Below are 15,100 nucleotides of genomic sequence, written 5' to 3'. Positions count from 1 at the left end.
ATCTAAGCATAAGATGATAGCAGTGTGAAATGTCCCTTTTCTATGTCATGCTGTTTTATGTCTTGTTGGTGTTTGTCCGTGTGTGTGTGTGTGTGTGTGTGTGTGTGTGTGTGTGTGTGTGCGTGCGTGCGTGCGTGCGTGCGTGCGTGTGTGTGTGTGTGTGACATCCACGAGCAGCTCATCAATCCATCCCACATGAGCTTCAGAACGGTGTTCAGTGAGCCAGAGCACAGCGGAGTGAAGTGAGCTCTAATGAGCTGCTCAGAGACTTCAGAATTAATCAGAGACTTCACTTCATTAGTCTGACTGACAAGTGCTTCTTCACAAGATAATATTAAATAAATAGATTTTAATGACTGTGTTCCCTGGGGCGTGTTTGCTAATGGGCCTGCTGTGCATAGCTATAGGCTGCCTGGAGCTTGAATCCCATCTCATACTGCATGTAAAGTGTTTGTGGTTTGTTTGTTTTTAAAAGTAGATGTATAGGTAATAGCTAAGCTGTCCCCTTTACACAGAAATGTTTCCTTGCATTGAAAGGCCTCTCCATCATAAAGTCAAGGGCCACATTTTTGGCCCAATACGTCAGTGAATTTTCAAGTTATCGCTTTCCCTGTGTTTAAATTATATTTGTCTAAGCATTTTCTCCTTCTCCATTTCTTTCTGATTTTATTTATTTTTGGCCTCTGTCTTTCTTTATTGTTCACTTTCTAACCGCTTCCATTTTCTTTCTTTCTTTCTTTCTTTCTTTTTCTTTCTTTCTTTCTTTCTTTCTTTCTTTCTTTCTTTCTTTCTTTCTCCTCTTCACTCTCATGCACTTCACTGTTTCTCCGCCTCCCCTCCTATCTAATCATCCTAATGGTGTTGTGTACCACTATTATTCTGCTGATTATCCTGTGTAATCAGTGCCTGATGGTCTCCAGCTGTAGAATGAATACAGAAAATGACAAGACCTTTCGTGCTAGCCATATTCACATGAAATAGTAGGGTAAAAAAATGTTACCATGGTTCCATTTAGTTTAGCAGAGTCTTTGAGCTAACATGGACTAGCAGTACCCTGAGTCTATGAATGGAACCTCAGTTAGTCAGCAACAAAGAGGGTTCCTTAGTATCACTGGTAACACTTGCATTTACCCTACCATTTCATGTAAAAATGGCTGTAGTGAAAAAGGTCTGTAATTTAAAGAAGCACCTGGAAGGGCGAGCCCTCTTCTGAGTTTCTTCCTTCTCTCATGAGTTGTTCACCAGCTGACGGTACTCTAAACCAGTCCTTCTTAACCTGTGGGTCCCCACATGATCTTTTCTTTTTGTTTTGTCCCCGGATGACAGTGAAGTGACAATTTAAGGACTTTTAAGATCTAAAAAAAGACCAATACTGCATCAAAAGTATTCAACAAACGGTATTATAAAATCTGGTCAAACATTGGCCAAATTGTCAAGTAATATACAAAAGAGGCAAACATTTTGAAAATAGCCAATCTACACAGCTGGTAGATCTGCTATTTTCACAAATATTTATCTGAGGAACCGAGTCAAACTAAATATAACGCCTCAACTCCTTCAATTCCAAGTGCTTGTCACGCTGGGGGGGTCCCCAGTTCAAATATGATTATTTTAGGGGGTCACGGCCTGAAAAGGTTGAGAACCATGTCACTCTCCTCTCCTCTCCTCTCCTCTCCTTTCCTTTCCTTTCCTCTCCTCTCCTCTCCTCTCCTCTCCTCTCCTCTTCTCATGTCCTCTCCCACCCCTCTCCTCCCCCCTTTCTCATGTGTACGGCTGCACGTGATCCCACCACACTTTTCCTCTGATGTAGCCCACAAATTAGCACTTCCGTGGTTTCTATAGCAACTGGTGCTCTTTCCCTGGTGTATCTCACAAACTCAATCTTCTCATCACCCTGAAGGAGGGTAGACAGTTAAATAATGGTGTTCTTTGGTCGGTCCACTTCTGAAACTGACAAAATAACATGGTTCAAGACAGTCGCTGAGACTGCATTTTTAAACTGACATCATGGTCAAAGTAAAATATGATAAATGCTTTTTTCTTTCTTTTCTATTTTCCAGTTCTATTTTCCAGCTATTATTATAATTATAATAATAATAATTATTATTATTATTATTATTATTATTAGAAATCACAAAATATATGATCAGTTCCAAGGTCAAATATGTTTTGCTGTTGTTGCAAAAGACATTTGGACAGAAATGAGACTTGATCTGTCTACGGCTATGTTGTGATTAAATATTAATTAAACTAAATTGATTGACTATAGTCTAAATTATGTTGCACGTTTCAAAAGATTTATAATCACACTGTGTGTGTGTGTGTGTGTGTGTGTGTGTGTGTGTGTGTGTGTGTGTGTGTGTGTGTGTGTGTGTGTGTGTGTGTGTGTGCGTGGGTGCGTGCGCGTGTGCGTGCGTGCGTGTGGGCGTGTGTGTGTGTGTGTGTGTGTGTGTGTGTGTGTGTGTGTGTGTGTGTGTGTGTGCATGTGAGAGAGAGAGAGACGCTAAGTAGTGTGCATCAATAATTATGATACATTAAAGTAGTTATAAGCATATGTTTACTTTTACTTTAGTAAAATATCTCTGAGTAGGCTACCAATTTGATTTGATTTGGCCATAATTGCTATACTTATGTAGGCCTATTTTTTAATTTAAATTGGTCTTTAAATGTATTATTTAAATGTATATAGAGAGAGAGAGAGAGAGAGAGAGAGAAAATAAATGTGATATGTATGTATATATATATATATATATATATATATATATATATATATATATATATATATATATATATATATATATATGGTCTTAAATGTGATATGTATGTATGTATGTATATATATATATATATATATATATATATATATATATATATATATATATATATATATATATATATATATATATATATATATATATATATATATATATATATATATATATATATATATATATATATATATATATCACATTTAAGAGCATATATATATATATATATAAATGGTCTTATAACTGTGTAAAGTGATTTGGTTGCTCATTATCCCTGTCATCGACTCGTTTCGTCTGACACACAACAATAACGCTCCTACAGTACGGCGGTGTCGCGCTTTTGAAAAACAGCCGATCTACAAGCTCACAGCGCTTCACGGACGCCAGGCGCTGTGAGCTTGTAGATCGGCTGTTTTTCAAAAAACACGACGAATCGGCCAATAGGTTAGTACGGCCTTTTTTCCCTCCCATAGTGCAGTGCGAGAACCACCCACAATAACTTGCCAGTCATTCTAGTGCGGACTAACAGTGAGTTGTGTGACTTGCAAAAAAAGAATAATAACAAAAAAACTAAATTTAAGCTCTAATTACTTCATATTTTCAGTAGCAGACGTTTTAAACTAGGTCTCAAAAACCAACCATGAAGGAAACGGCCGCCAGCAAGCGACGGGAGAAGCAACCCAACAAGGACTCCAAAGCCGCCGCCGACAAGCCCAAGGATTCGGGCCCCGACCCGCAGGACGTGGACATGCCGGAGGAGGACGCGGCCAACGCGGTCAAGCCGCCCAAGGAGCTGGACAGTCTGACGCTGGAAGGTATAACGGGGGATGACTTCTTCTTCCACTAGTTATTGTGTGGCAGTTAGAATGTTAAAGAAATGCCAATGGGTAAACGTTCTAAAGGAAGCTAAATTGGTTGGCTAAGTTAGCCTAGCCGGCTAACAAAGCTAAACAACTTTTTATTTGACATTAGCCTTGGATCAAGAAGACTCTTATCGTAGGTGTATTTGATCGATGTTGACATTTGCAGGATACGAAATAAAAGTAAAAGAATCGGTAAAAACACATCTATGATAGTCTTGATCCAAGGCTAATTTTACATAAACAACAAGCTGACTTGACAGCAAAGCTGTATGTGTTGACCATAACAGAAGCCGCGAAGTAGTGGTATAACTGACTACCAAGTTGGAACAATTATGTGAACACAATTTGTCACCGTTGTTGGTACCTCTGCTCGAAGCTTACGATTCATTTGACAGTGTCTAGTTGTGATAGCAATATTAATCTAGTTGAACTAGGTAGCTTGCTCAATCTCAATCTCTCTCTCTCTCTCTCTCTCTCTCTCTCTCTCTCTCTCTCTCTCTCTCTCTCTCTCTCTCTCTCTCTCTCATTTGATGTTTAAAGGGTGCAAACTGATTTTTTTATTTTGTTAAGATTAAGTGTTGAATAGCTCCCAAAATCTAGGGCTCTCCATCTCTTTGGTAAATAGAAAAATAAGATTTTGGTCCAGCTACCAGTCAGGAGGGAGAACTTATACAATATTTAAAAAATGTACACATTAAATTGGAAAAGATGACACAAAATACTAAATGAGCACACACAATTTAAGCTGCCTGCAACATGCAGCTCAAATTCGATTGGATACAATTGGTATCAAAACATTTATATTGCTGTATGCTATTTAAATAAACTGACTGTAGTGCTTCGCCTCAGATGACAACTATGTTACAGTATATAGATAGCGTGATGTGTTGACAGATGCTAGTAGTGATGTTTACCCGGTGTCCCAGTTACTTTGTAGCACTTCATTCATTGTTTTCTTTAAACTATCTACTTGACCATGTATGACTGCACCCTGTTGTTTTTGACTAGGGTTCATGCCATTTAGTCTGATCTTATACTTTGTAAATTGCTCTGGCAAAGGAGGACATTTTACAATTCAGGCATTTAGCAGACGCCCTTCTCCAGTCTCCCTTACTTCTGTCCTTTACCTCGTTGGTTCTCAAAGTGGGGTCCGGGGACCCCCAGGGGTACTTGAGGGGGTTCCAGGGGGTCCCCAGCTAAATGATGGACAGGAACCAAATGGACCCTTATGGGTCTGTAACTCTGCAAGTGTACAAAAGGAACCAAATGGACCCGTTAGGGTCCATTTGTACACTCTCAGAGTTAGATTAACATTGATTTTACAATATGAATTGGGGTCCCAGAGATATAAATGTCATTAAATGGGGGTCCGTAGCCTAATGCATGTCAAACTGGGGGTCCTTGAAATTAAAATGGTTGAGAATCACTGCTATAGAGCCGTAAAAATCTTCTCTTATGGGGGTCCCTGGCATATCTGTTCAAATGGGGGTCCACAGGCTAATAAGTGTCAATTTGGGGGTCCTTGACATGAAAAAAATTGAGAACCACTCACTGCTTTACCTCACACTTCCATCTCATCGCTTTTCTTACTTGAAATCACCTTCTTTTCTCCCCTCCTCTCTCCTGCTCCTCCACCTCCTCCCCATCTTCCTCCTCAACCCATTTTATTGTACTTCACCCTGTTTTTCTCCAATTCCACTACCCCCCCCCCCTCCCCCCCCCCAACACACACACACTTCCTCATCCACCTTTCCTTCTCCCCCTGTCCCTCTGTCCTCCGTCAGACATCAAGGAACATGTGAAGCAGATCGAGAAGGCGGTGTCGGGGAAAGAGCCTCGCTTCGTGCTCCGTGCGCTGCGTGCTCTACCCTCCACTAGCCGCCGCCTCAACTCCAACGTCCTCCACAAGGCGGTGACCGGCTTTTACACCAACAACGCCACGGCCAAGGACTACCTGCTGGGCTTCCTGGAAGAGGTGAGGGGGCCTTGACGTTAACCATCCTCGGAGTGGACTGTAAACACTGCAGGGACGTGCACAGATAGACTCTAGGTGGTGCTAGAGCGCCTGCCCTTTGCCCTCTTGACCAGAAGTGCCCTTTTGAAAAAAAGAACAGGGGTCTTCAACAGGGGGTCCTCAGAGTTACTACAGGGGGTCCGCCAAATCTTTATGTGATATGATTTTTCTTTTTACCATAACCACTCGAAACCTAGCATCCCTTTTCTGAGGAGAACTTAAGCCAAAAATAGCAGATCTACAAGCCCACAACGCCTCGCAGCGCGAGGCGTTGTGGGCTTGTAGATCGGCTATTTTTGGCAAAGAGGTATAGGTGTAGAGGGAAAAAAGAGCAGTCCAAGTAAACAAAAAAAAGTATAATTTACTTGAGCACCTGCCCCTCAAAATGTCTGTGCACGCCACTGAAACACTGATTTTAATGTAGATAATTTAAAAGATTTTGTGAAAATAGCAGCTCTAACAGATCATAACGCGCCGCAGCAGGAGGCATTGTAAGCTTGTAGAGCAGCTATTTGGTGTAGAGGGGGAAATAATGAGGGGGCCTAGAATTAAACTAGTATATAGAAAATAGCCAATCTGCAAGTTCACTACAAGTTGCGATGCAACACATCTCCATCAATCTCTCTATCGATCCATCACCCTTTTCTTCCCATCACCCTCTCGCTCCACCTTTCGCTTTTCCATAATTACATCCATGTTTCCTTCTACCCCTGTTTTTTATGTCCATTCGTCCTCCTGTTTCTCCTAGCCCATGGAGACGGCTGAAGGTGAGGTCCTGTTCCGTCCCAGGACGGGGAAAGCAGCTGCCACTCCTCTCCTGCCTGAGGTTGAGGCATACCTGCAGCTTCTAATGGTGGTCTACCTCAACAACAACAAGCGATACACAGAGGTGTGTGTGTGTGTGTGTTTGTTTTTTTTATCTTAAAGTGTCAACATCAAATGCTGGTTGGAGGTTGTGACTTATTTGTGAGTTTACCGTCCAAGGTGACGGGAAAGTAGTGGAGTTATAACCCATTAAAACCGGGAAAGCATCTGTGTCATTTAAGATTTGAGTTCTTAGGATTTAGAACGGTGGTTCTCAAAAATAGCAGATACACAAACTCGACAGCGCGTCACCTTGTGCCACGCTGGGAGCTTGTACATCTGCTATTTTTGAACATTTTTGAAGAAACTTGAAATTGTTTCAACACATATCTTCTCTTCTGGGGGGTCAAATATATAACAATTTGGGGGTCCTTAACATGAAAAAGTTTGAGAACTACTGATTTACAAGGCATGTGTAGAATTGGCCTCAGTTCTTAATGGGTTAAAGCAATGTATACAATGTCTGTAATAATTAGGGAATGGGTTAAAGCAATGTATAAAATGTCTGTAATAATTAGGGAATGGGTTAAAGCAATGTATAAAATGTCTGTAATAATTAGGGAATGGGTTAAAGCAATGTATAAAATAATTAGGGAATCTTTGAGCTCACAACACGTTGTCCGCCTATTATGACATGCCCAGAATTGGGAAGCTTGTGTTCAGGTTGTTAACAGAATTATTGTTAACAGAACAGGCGTTGCACACGAAACACTGTATTGGATTTCTGAATACATGTCAGTTTCTCCCCCCCCCCCCTCCCCACGTAGGCCCAGAAGGTGTCGGATGACCTGCTGCAGAAGATTGGGTCACAGAACCGCAGGGCTCTGGACCTGGTAGCAGCAAAGTGTTATTATTACCATGCACGGGTCTACGAGTACCTCAACCAGTTTGACACCATCCGCAGGTACACACATCCACACACACACACACACACGCAATCACACACACACACACACACACACAGGGTTGAGATCCGGAATCGGAGGAACCGGATCCAGCATTGAGGAAGGACCACCATAACTCTTGAGAGTGTACAAATACGGGTCCATTTGGTTCCATTTGTGCTCTCTCTGAGTTACAGTCCTGTAAGGTACCATTTCGTTAAAGGGAACCGTTAAGGAACTGGGATCGCTAAAATCCTGAAGGACCCAACCCTACACACACACACACACGTTTGAGCTTAACTTCATTGTAAAGACATTTCTCTCTGCCTGTCTGTCCCTCCTCTCTCTATCTCCCTCCCACTCCCAGCTTCCTTCACACACGTCTGCGCACGGCGACACTGCGCCACGACGCTGACGGCCAGGCGGTCCTGTTGAACCTGCTGCTGAGGAACTACCTGCACTTCAACCTGTACGACCAGGCAGAGAAGCTGGTGTCCAAGTCCGTGTTCCCTGAACTGGCCAACAACAACGAATGGGCCAGATACCTGTATTATACTGGTACGTGGGGCGGGGGGGGGGGGGGGGGGGACATGTTGGCAGGCAGTCTATGTCGCCGGACATATTGGAGATCTCCACCTGCCGATTGCGTCTGTTGTAGGGCTGGGCGATATGAACAAAATTACATATCACGATTGTTTTGACCAGATACCTTTATCAATACTGTGACGATATTGTATTATGACGATCATTTCTATTTTTTTGCTCTTACGTTTTTCAAAATTGTCAACACATTTCAATCTACAAGCTCAAGTGTTGCAAGGCGATGTGTTCTGAGCTTGTAGATGGCTATTTCTAACATTTATTGACCATTTTTTAAAGTAGAAAATGAGGCTTAAGTGATTCAAACCAGGAAAAGATAACATTGTTGCCATAACATGGTATTAGGATGTGCAAAGAGAGGAGACTGGCTGTCAGTCTGAATTGAATGAATCAAAACAGAGCAGCGAGTGACGGAAACACACTCTGAGGGGCATCCTGTCAATGGATTGAATGCTCTGCACATTAATTGCTGTTCCTAGATTACCGTCCCTATTTTGGGCATGTCAAATAGCTTACCAACACATTTTCGAAAATAGCAGACCTACAAGCGAGCTTGTAGATATGCTGATGTGAAAATATGAAATATTTGAAAAAGGGCGTAAGTGGTTAACTCAATTCTTCAATTGTTACATTTCTTCTTCATTACCATTTCATTCTCTCTCTCTCTAGGTCGCATCAAGGCCATCCAGTTGGAGTATTCTGAGGCGAGGAGGACTCTAACCAATGCTCTGAGGAAGGCGCCTCAGCACACCGCTGTGGGCTTCAAACAGACGGTCAGAACTCACTCATTATGCTCACATTGTATGCATCTACAAGCCAGGCTTTCCTTCACCGAAAATAACTTGATACTCAACTGAAAAACAGTCATGGACAGTTAACATCGGCGAGCAACAAGATTGTATGACGGATTATGACTTAGCCATTAGGTGGCCATATAAGTCTTTGAAATTGTCTAATTCCCCTAACCTCTAGTAAAACCAACTAAAAACGCCCTATTTAATACTGTGACACGTAGTCACAGGCCTTGTATACGCAACATGGCGATTGGCGTCCCTATTTAGGGCATGTCATTATAGGCAAAACATTTAAAAAAGACATCCAATCATCAGCTATTTTTGAGATTTTGGTTCAACACCCTCGTATGACCAAGTGTATGTACAGGTACATCAGACTAATCAATGTATTCAATTATATAAAAAGATTGTTGAAGCCCTCAGATCTCACATATCCTGTGTTTTCTGCTGTAAAGTTAACGACTGTAACATCTTTTATACTGATGTCTCTTTCTCACCCCCCCCCCCCCCCCCAACGCCCCCACCCCCTTTACCCTGTATCTGTATCCCTGTCTCGGGTTCTTTCCTTCTCTCTCTCCTCCTCTCGCTGCCTCTCTATCTCTCTTTCAGGTCCATAAGTTGTTGATAGTGGTTGAGTTGTTGTTGGGGGAGATTCCTGACAGACTGCAGTTCAGACAGCCATCGCTCAAAAGATCACTCATGCCTTACTTCCTTCTCACACAGGGTACACACACACTTCTCACACACACACACACACACACACACACACACACACACACTCTCTAACTCTCCATACGTCCCAGAATGTTTTCATTGTCAGTGTTTTGTTTTTGTGTGTGTAGCTGTGAGAACAGGGAACCTGGCCAAGTTCAATCTGGCCCTGGAACAGTTTAATGAGAAGTTCCAGACAGACGGAACCTACACACTGATCATCCGACTGAGACACAACGTCATCAAGACTGGTAGGGTGTGTGTGTGTGACTGTACAGCGTCAATAGGACTGGTGTATATAAATGTGTGTGTGTGTGTTTGTTCACTCGGTGTGTATTTTTGTCCTGAGACCTGTACTGTGAAACTGGATTTGGGGGTTAGCGAGGCAACTAAAGGGTTAACCCTGGGTTTTCAGGGTTATGACTCTGGAGCAGGTTATGTTAGAGATATGAGATCAACTTGTATTAAAGCCACGCCTGCCGACAAATAAACTCTGTTGGATTCCCATAAAGTTTGTTGAGCAAAACAGTCTGCCATATAAATATCCCCTGGAAAAGGCAGAGGCAGTCGGGTAGATTATCGTTGGAGGGAGGCGGATATCTGTGTCAATTTGTGAGCCCTGAGCTTAGCTTGGCTGCAAGGCGAGAAATATCTAAACCATTTAATCTCGCTTTTGTATATTGATATCACTGCACAATAGATTGAAGTGGTATGAAAAGATGTATTGTAGGCTAATTGGTGCATTAAGGGTTCGGTTCAATTTAATGAACATCGTATGAGTTTTTACCCTCACTGGCAAATGGAAACTCGCACAGTTATTTATGTCCAAATAAATGATAAATGTTTTTAACTGTTCTCTTTGTGTGTGTGTGTGTGTGTGTGTGTGTGTGTGTGTGTGTGTGTGTGTGTGTGTGTGTGTAGGAGTGCGTATGATCAGTCTCTCTTACTCCAGGATCTCTCTGGCAGACATTGCTTCCAAACTACAGCTGGACAGTCCAGAGGACGCCGAGTTCATAGTGGCCAAGGTAACACACTCACACCCAGACATCTTTATTGGTCTTCTGCTTGGAAGCTTGCTTGTACACACACATATTTTTGTCATTCACAAGTATGTTTTCAGATCACAAAAGTATTTGTCCCTCTCTTTCCCCCAATCACATCCATAAATGTGTACTCGTTTTTCAGCTAATACTGTTTTTAAATGTATTTCACAACAACAATTTGGGGGACAAATCCGTAAGGTTTTTATTTGGGGGTTGTCTCCTTCACTATCCTTATAGTGTGTTTCTGTCACAGTCATACAATTAAACTGCATTGCGCAAAAATGTGTACTATTACTTACTACTCGGCTATCAGGGCACTTTACAAGTGTCTGCCTATTTGAGAATTTGACAATTTTCTAATTCTGTGGGAGAAAAGAAATAGGATATTCATTGAAACGTATAGCATAGATTTTTTTTCAGATGGGTACATTACTTTTCTTTTCTTTTACTTTTTTCACCCCTCTGCACATCATCATCTCCCTCTTTCTCGCTCTCTCAGGCCATCCGTGATGGAGTAATTGAGGCCAGCATAAACCATGAGAAGGGTTTTGTCCAGTCTAAAGAGACCATGGACATCTATGGGACCAGAGAACCCCAGCTGGCCTTCCACCAGAGAATCTCCTTCTGTCTGGACATCCACAACATGTCTGTCAAGGTCAGCATACACACACACACGCGCACGTGCGCACACACTAAGGCATGTACACGTTTCTACAGGTACAGCAGATAATTGTGGTGGAGTTATACGCAAAAACATTCACACACAGACATTTACATACATTACATTTTTTAAAGTTTAAAAATATTAAATGACTCATTTTGGCCATAGTACATTATGTTGTTTTATTATTGGTACCGGTCATTTCAGTCATTTCTTTGTATATAAGTTATATAAGTTATTTGTCATATCTGCTCCGTGCTATTTCTTTTACAAACCCTATTTTCTCCTTTTTTCTTGTTTTCTTTTTTATTTAGAGTTGGCAATAATTTTTTAGCCCCGTTTTCACCCCAATTTAGTCGTTATGCCAATTCATTCCTCCCCACACTCATTTCTGTGTTGTCAATGCTGTTGTATCCTACTGACTCACCTGCCAGTAAGGAGCCCCCACCAGGAGGACGTAGAGCCTTCGTTCTACTCCTCCCGCCCAACACTCCCCGCGGACAGGTGCCGCCCCATCCTGTAGGATTACACGCAGTGACACATATCTCCCTCCCCCCGAACACAGGCCAGTTGTGTTCGTGTACACGCCCGACAAAGCCAGATGCACCACGGTGGATTCGAACCCACCGTGGCAACCCTTGGTGTTTGTCCCCTCATGATTATATGCACATTCAGTGTTCTTTCATGTCCTTTCATGGTTGGGATCGAAGATGGTGGATATAGAAAGATAGGCCACCTAATTGTAGCCACTAGAGGCGAAATGGTTCACAAATTGGCCGCCGTCTAACGGAAGATCTCGCGAACGTCCTATGTTTACTGGTGCTGGATCCTACGAGAGTGTGCTGCTGGGACAAAGAAAGTTTGGTAATAAAGTTGATTTTATCCTGATGGGCCTCTCTAAAAAAAACATTTTAGTGTCAAAATGTTCTGAAAATCGTGTGGCTTGTGGCGATTGGGTCAAATATTTAGTTCAGTGACCATGGGGTAAAGACTCGTTCAGAAGCGGTGCCCACGTTCACTTCTCCCATTGGAACGAATAGACTCCCACCTAATTTGGGTCTCCTAAAAAGGCTGCCACCCTGTCACGCAGATATGGAAAGTAAACTGGCGATGGCATAGCTTTTTTTTTGTCTTGGTTAGGACTTAGTCAGTCCAGTAATCTTTGTCTTTTCCTGTCTCTCTCTCTCTCTATGGCTTGTATGTTATCTCCCCCTACAGGCCATGCGGTTCCCTCCTAAAGCTTACAACAAGGACCTGGAGTCAGCAGAGGTGAGAAAGGACCATAATGATCCCACTGGTTCAATTATAGATCTGCAACACTTAATTGAACTAATCTATTTAATTGATTCGATAAAATGATGGATTAATAATCTATCCCTATTTTGGTCAAGCCATTGGAGGCAAAAAGTTCCAGAAATGGTGAAAATAGCCATAGTCATAACCCTGAATAGATGTATTCACCACGGTCATGCTGACACAACGCAGCTTTGAGGGACCCAGGTGTGTGCTGGCAGGTCGCTCAACAGACGCATATTGGGGTTTCTTTGTTGGTGCTACCCACACGTTTAGCTGCGTTGCTCTTTCCACGATTGCACGACTATTACAAGTTATACCTCGTTGTAAAGGTGAATAATCAACGATAAAAAAATTTATAAAATACATACCAATTGGTATTATTGAAGTGGAGAAATAATCGACCGAAGTGTACGTTTTCAAGAGTTATTGAATGTGTTTTTTTCTGACAGCATTACAGTGTCACCATGACCACATTTATAGCATGATGACTGCAGCGAGACTGTCTGACCACTAGAGGGCAGTCTCTCTCTAGAGAGCTTTTCACATACTGAGACTGGAGACTATTAACATACAGTATAATGTTCACATTAGCATGTATTTGGTGTGTTGTGTGCCGCTAGAGGTGGGAAGTACCAGAGTGGCGTCGTTCTTGGTGACTTTCTACCTCTTGTTCTGGAGGCACAGAACACTTTAAAAGAACAATCTACATAATGCTCTGTTACACTCCATACAACCTTTAGCACAAGATGCTTTTGGGATTAGGGCGGGTGTCAACCTGCCTTTTGGTCGGATTAATGTTTTCAAAACAATCTCTTTACTGGTAAAACGGCGACTATGAACAAATTAAGTTATTAAGACCTGCTGTGTTCCGTGTTCAGGGCCAATGTTCTCACCTAAAACAACATGTATGTGTCCAAAACTGTTACTAAAAAAAGGCAAAAGTAGCAGTTCTACAAGCTCAAAACGCGTTGCTTCACGCCACGATTCGAGGTTGCAGATCTGTTACTTTCGATACTTACAGCAATAATATCCTTTTTTTGTGTGTGTTTGTGCACGTGTAGGAACGCCGTGAACGGGAGCAGCAGGACCTGGAGTTTGCCAAGGAGATGGCCGAAGATGACGACGATAGTTTCCCCTGATTCAGTAAATTTTACGTTCCCGTTGAGGGGAGGGGTGGGGGCAGGATATGTGTTTCGTCTCCGTACTCAACCGTTAACTAAACTACCCACAGTTCCTTGTTTCCTACACCTCTGTCTCCCCTCCCTTCACAGAGGTGTGTTTTCTTTGGCACGTGTTCCTGCCTTGGTGCCTCACTGACAACCGTGCGCCAAAAATAAATAAATGTATAAACTGAAACTATGTGCCCTCCTCTCCATAGTATGTGGCAGAAAATAAAGAAATGCTCGTTTTTTTTTTTGTCTAACTTTGTTTGCAACTTTGATTTTTTTTATTTTTATTCTGAGATCCTTTTCATAGACTTCTAGGACACAAACAATAGGTGATTGTAGTCAAATACCAGGTAATTACATTGGATGACAACCATGGTCAATGAGCTATGGCGTTCATACATACAGTGTGGTAGGTTTCAAATGTCATCGCTTTTGTAGATCGATGTATGCCAAATCTGCATGCTGCACCAATTGTATGTAGTGTTATATCAAGGCCCATATTGGAACAAACATTTCAGAATGTTTGTTTGGAATCGCACAGAATGTTGAGAACATTTTATCCTACTGCAGAGTAGGACGTAAGAGTTGGGTGACGGGTGTCCCACTTAATGCAGCATTTTTTTTGTGTGGCATATTGAGATGTGATTGGCTCTACTTTTCAAATGTCAAACTGCTGCAGGGCTGGTGCTTTTGTCAAATCTGGCTTATCCAACGTATTTGTAGAAAGTGGGAAGGCTGTCGTCACGGAGCTTGTGTTTGATGTCAATCAAGCTCGGCACAAGTGGGTCTAAGGGTAAGTTATCAACCTCACGACCTGTCACTGTCTTTGCTCCTTACGCTAAGCCCAACGGGGGAAAATGAGAAGTCACCACAAAGTCGGCTACAGCAAACACTGGGAAACCATTACAGCTGTGAACGTGAAGCCGGTGCAAGGAGATTTAGATTTGAATGTGTGAAACGTTCTAGTAAAGTATACGGCGCTACTGAACTTTGATAAATGTTTACTGGGGACAATCATGTCATGATGCCTATCGTTTTCATCTGTTGGAGAAAATATACGCAGGGTCACTTAACCATACAAAGAATATACACTGAAAATGTAGTCCTATGGCCATCATATTTGACGGGGTACACCAAATGTGTGACAGAGTTGAATAGACCACTCAAAATCCAATGGAAATGGTGATTTAAATGAGTTCCTTTGTTTATTACTCAGCATTCTCTGTTATTTTAAGTAGACACATTTTAACATCTGATCCTCAGTTTCACAATGTTTAATGCCCCCCCCTCCCACCCCTAGAAACGTGCTTCCTCCTGAAACTACGTCACAGCACATACTTTCCCCTAGCCCAGAGGGAAAGCACCTATATATGTGATGTGTGTGGGTTAGGTAAAGTGCGTGCCCTTAAGGTGCGTAGAACACTGCAGCTCCA

The 15,100-nt window shown here is 42.2% G+C and overlaps 1 protein-coding gene across 1 annotated transcript; it reads left to right on the top strand.

Moving 5' to 3' along the window:
• The first annotated feature begins 3,257 nt into the window (after positions 1-3,257).
• psmd3 (proteasome 26S subunit, non-ATPase 3) lies at positions 3,258-13,921 on the top strand. The gene is made up of 12 exons (XM_084072901.1): positions 3,258-3,583; positions 5,416-5,606; positions 6,394-6,534; positions 7,277-7,413; positions 7,761-7,951; positions 8,663-8,766; positions 9,397-9,511; positions 9,630-9,749; positions 10,420-10,523; positions 11,041-11,196; positions 12,421-12,471; positions 13,560-13,921. The coding sequence occupies exons 1-12, from the start codon at positions 3,409-3,411 to the stop codon at positions 13,635-13,637; spliced, it is 1,563 nt and encodes a 520-aa protein (XP_083929027.1). The 5' UTR covers positions 3,258-3,408; the 3' UTR covers positions 13,638-13,921.
• Positions 13,922-15,100: the final 1,179 nt, after the last annotated feature.

Source organism: Gymnoscopelus microlampas (genome assembly GCF_963454915.1).
Source record: "Gymnoscopelus microlampas genome assembly, chromosome: 11".
NCBI classification, from domain to species: Eukaryota; Metazoa; Chordata; class Actinopteri; order Myctophiformes; family Myctophidae; genus Gymnoscopelus; species Gymnoscopelus microlampas.
Note: the sequence above shows the minus strand (reverse complement) of the source record. Positions and strands in the feature narration are given on the sequence as shown.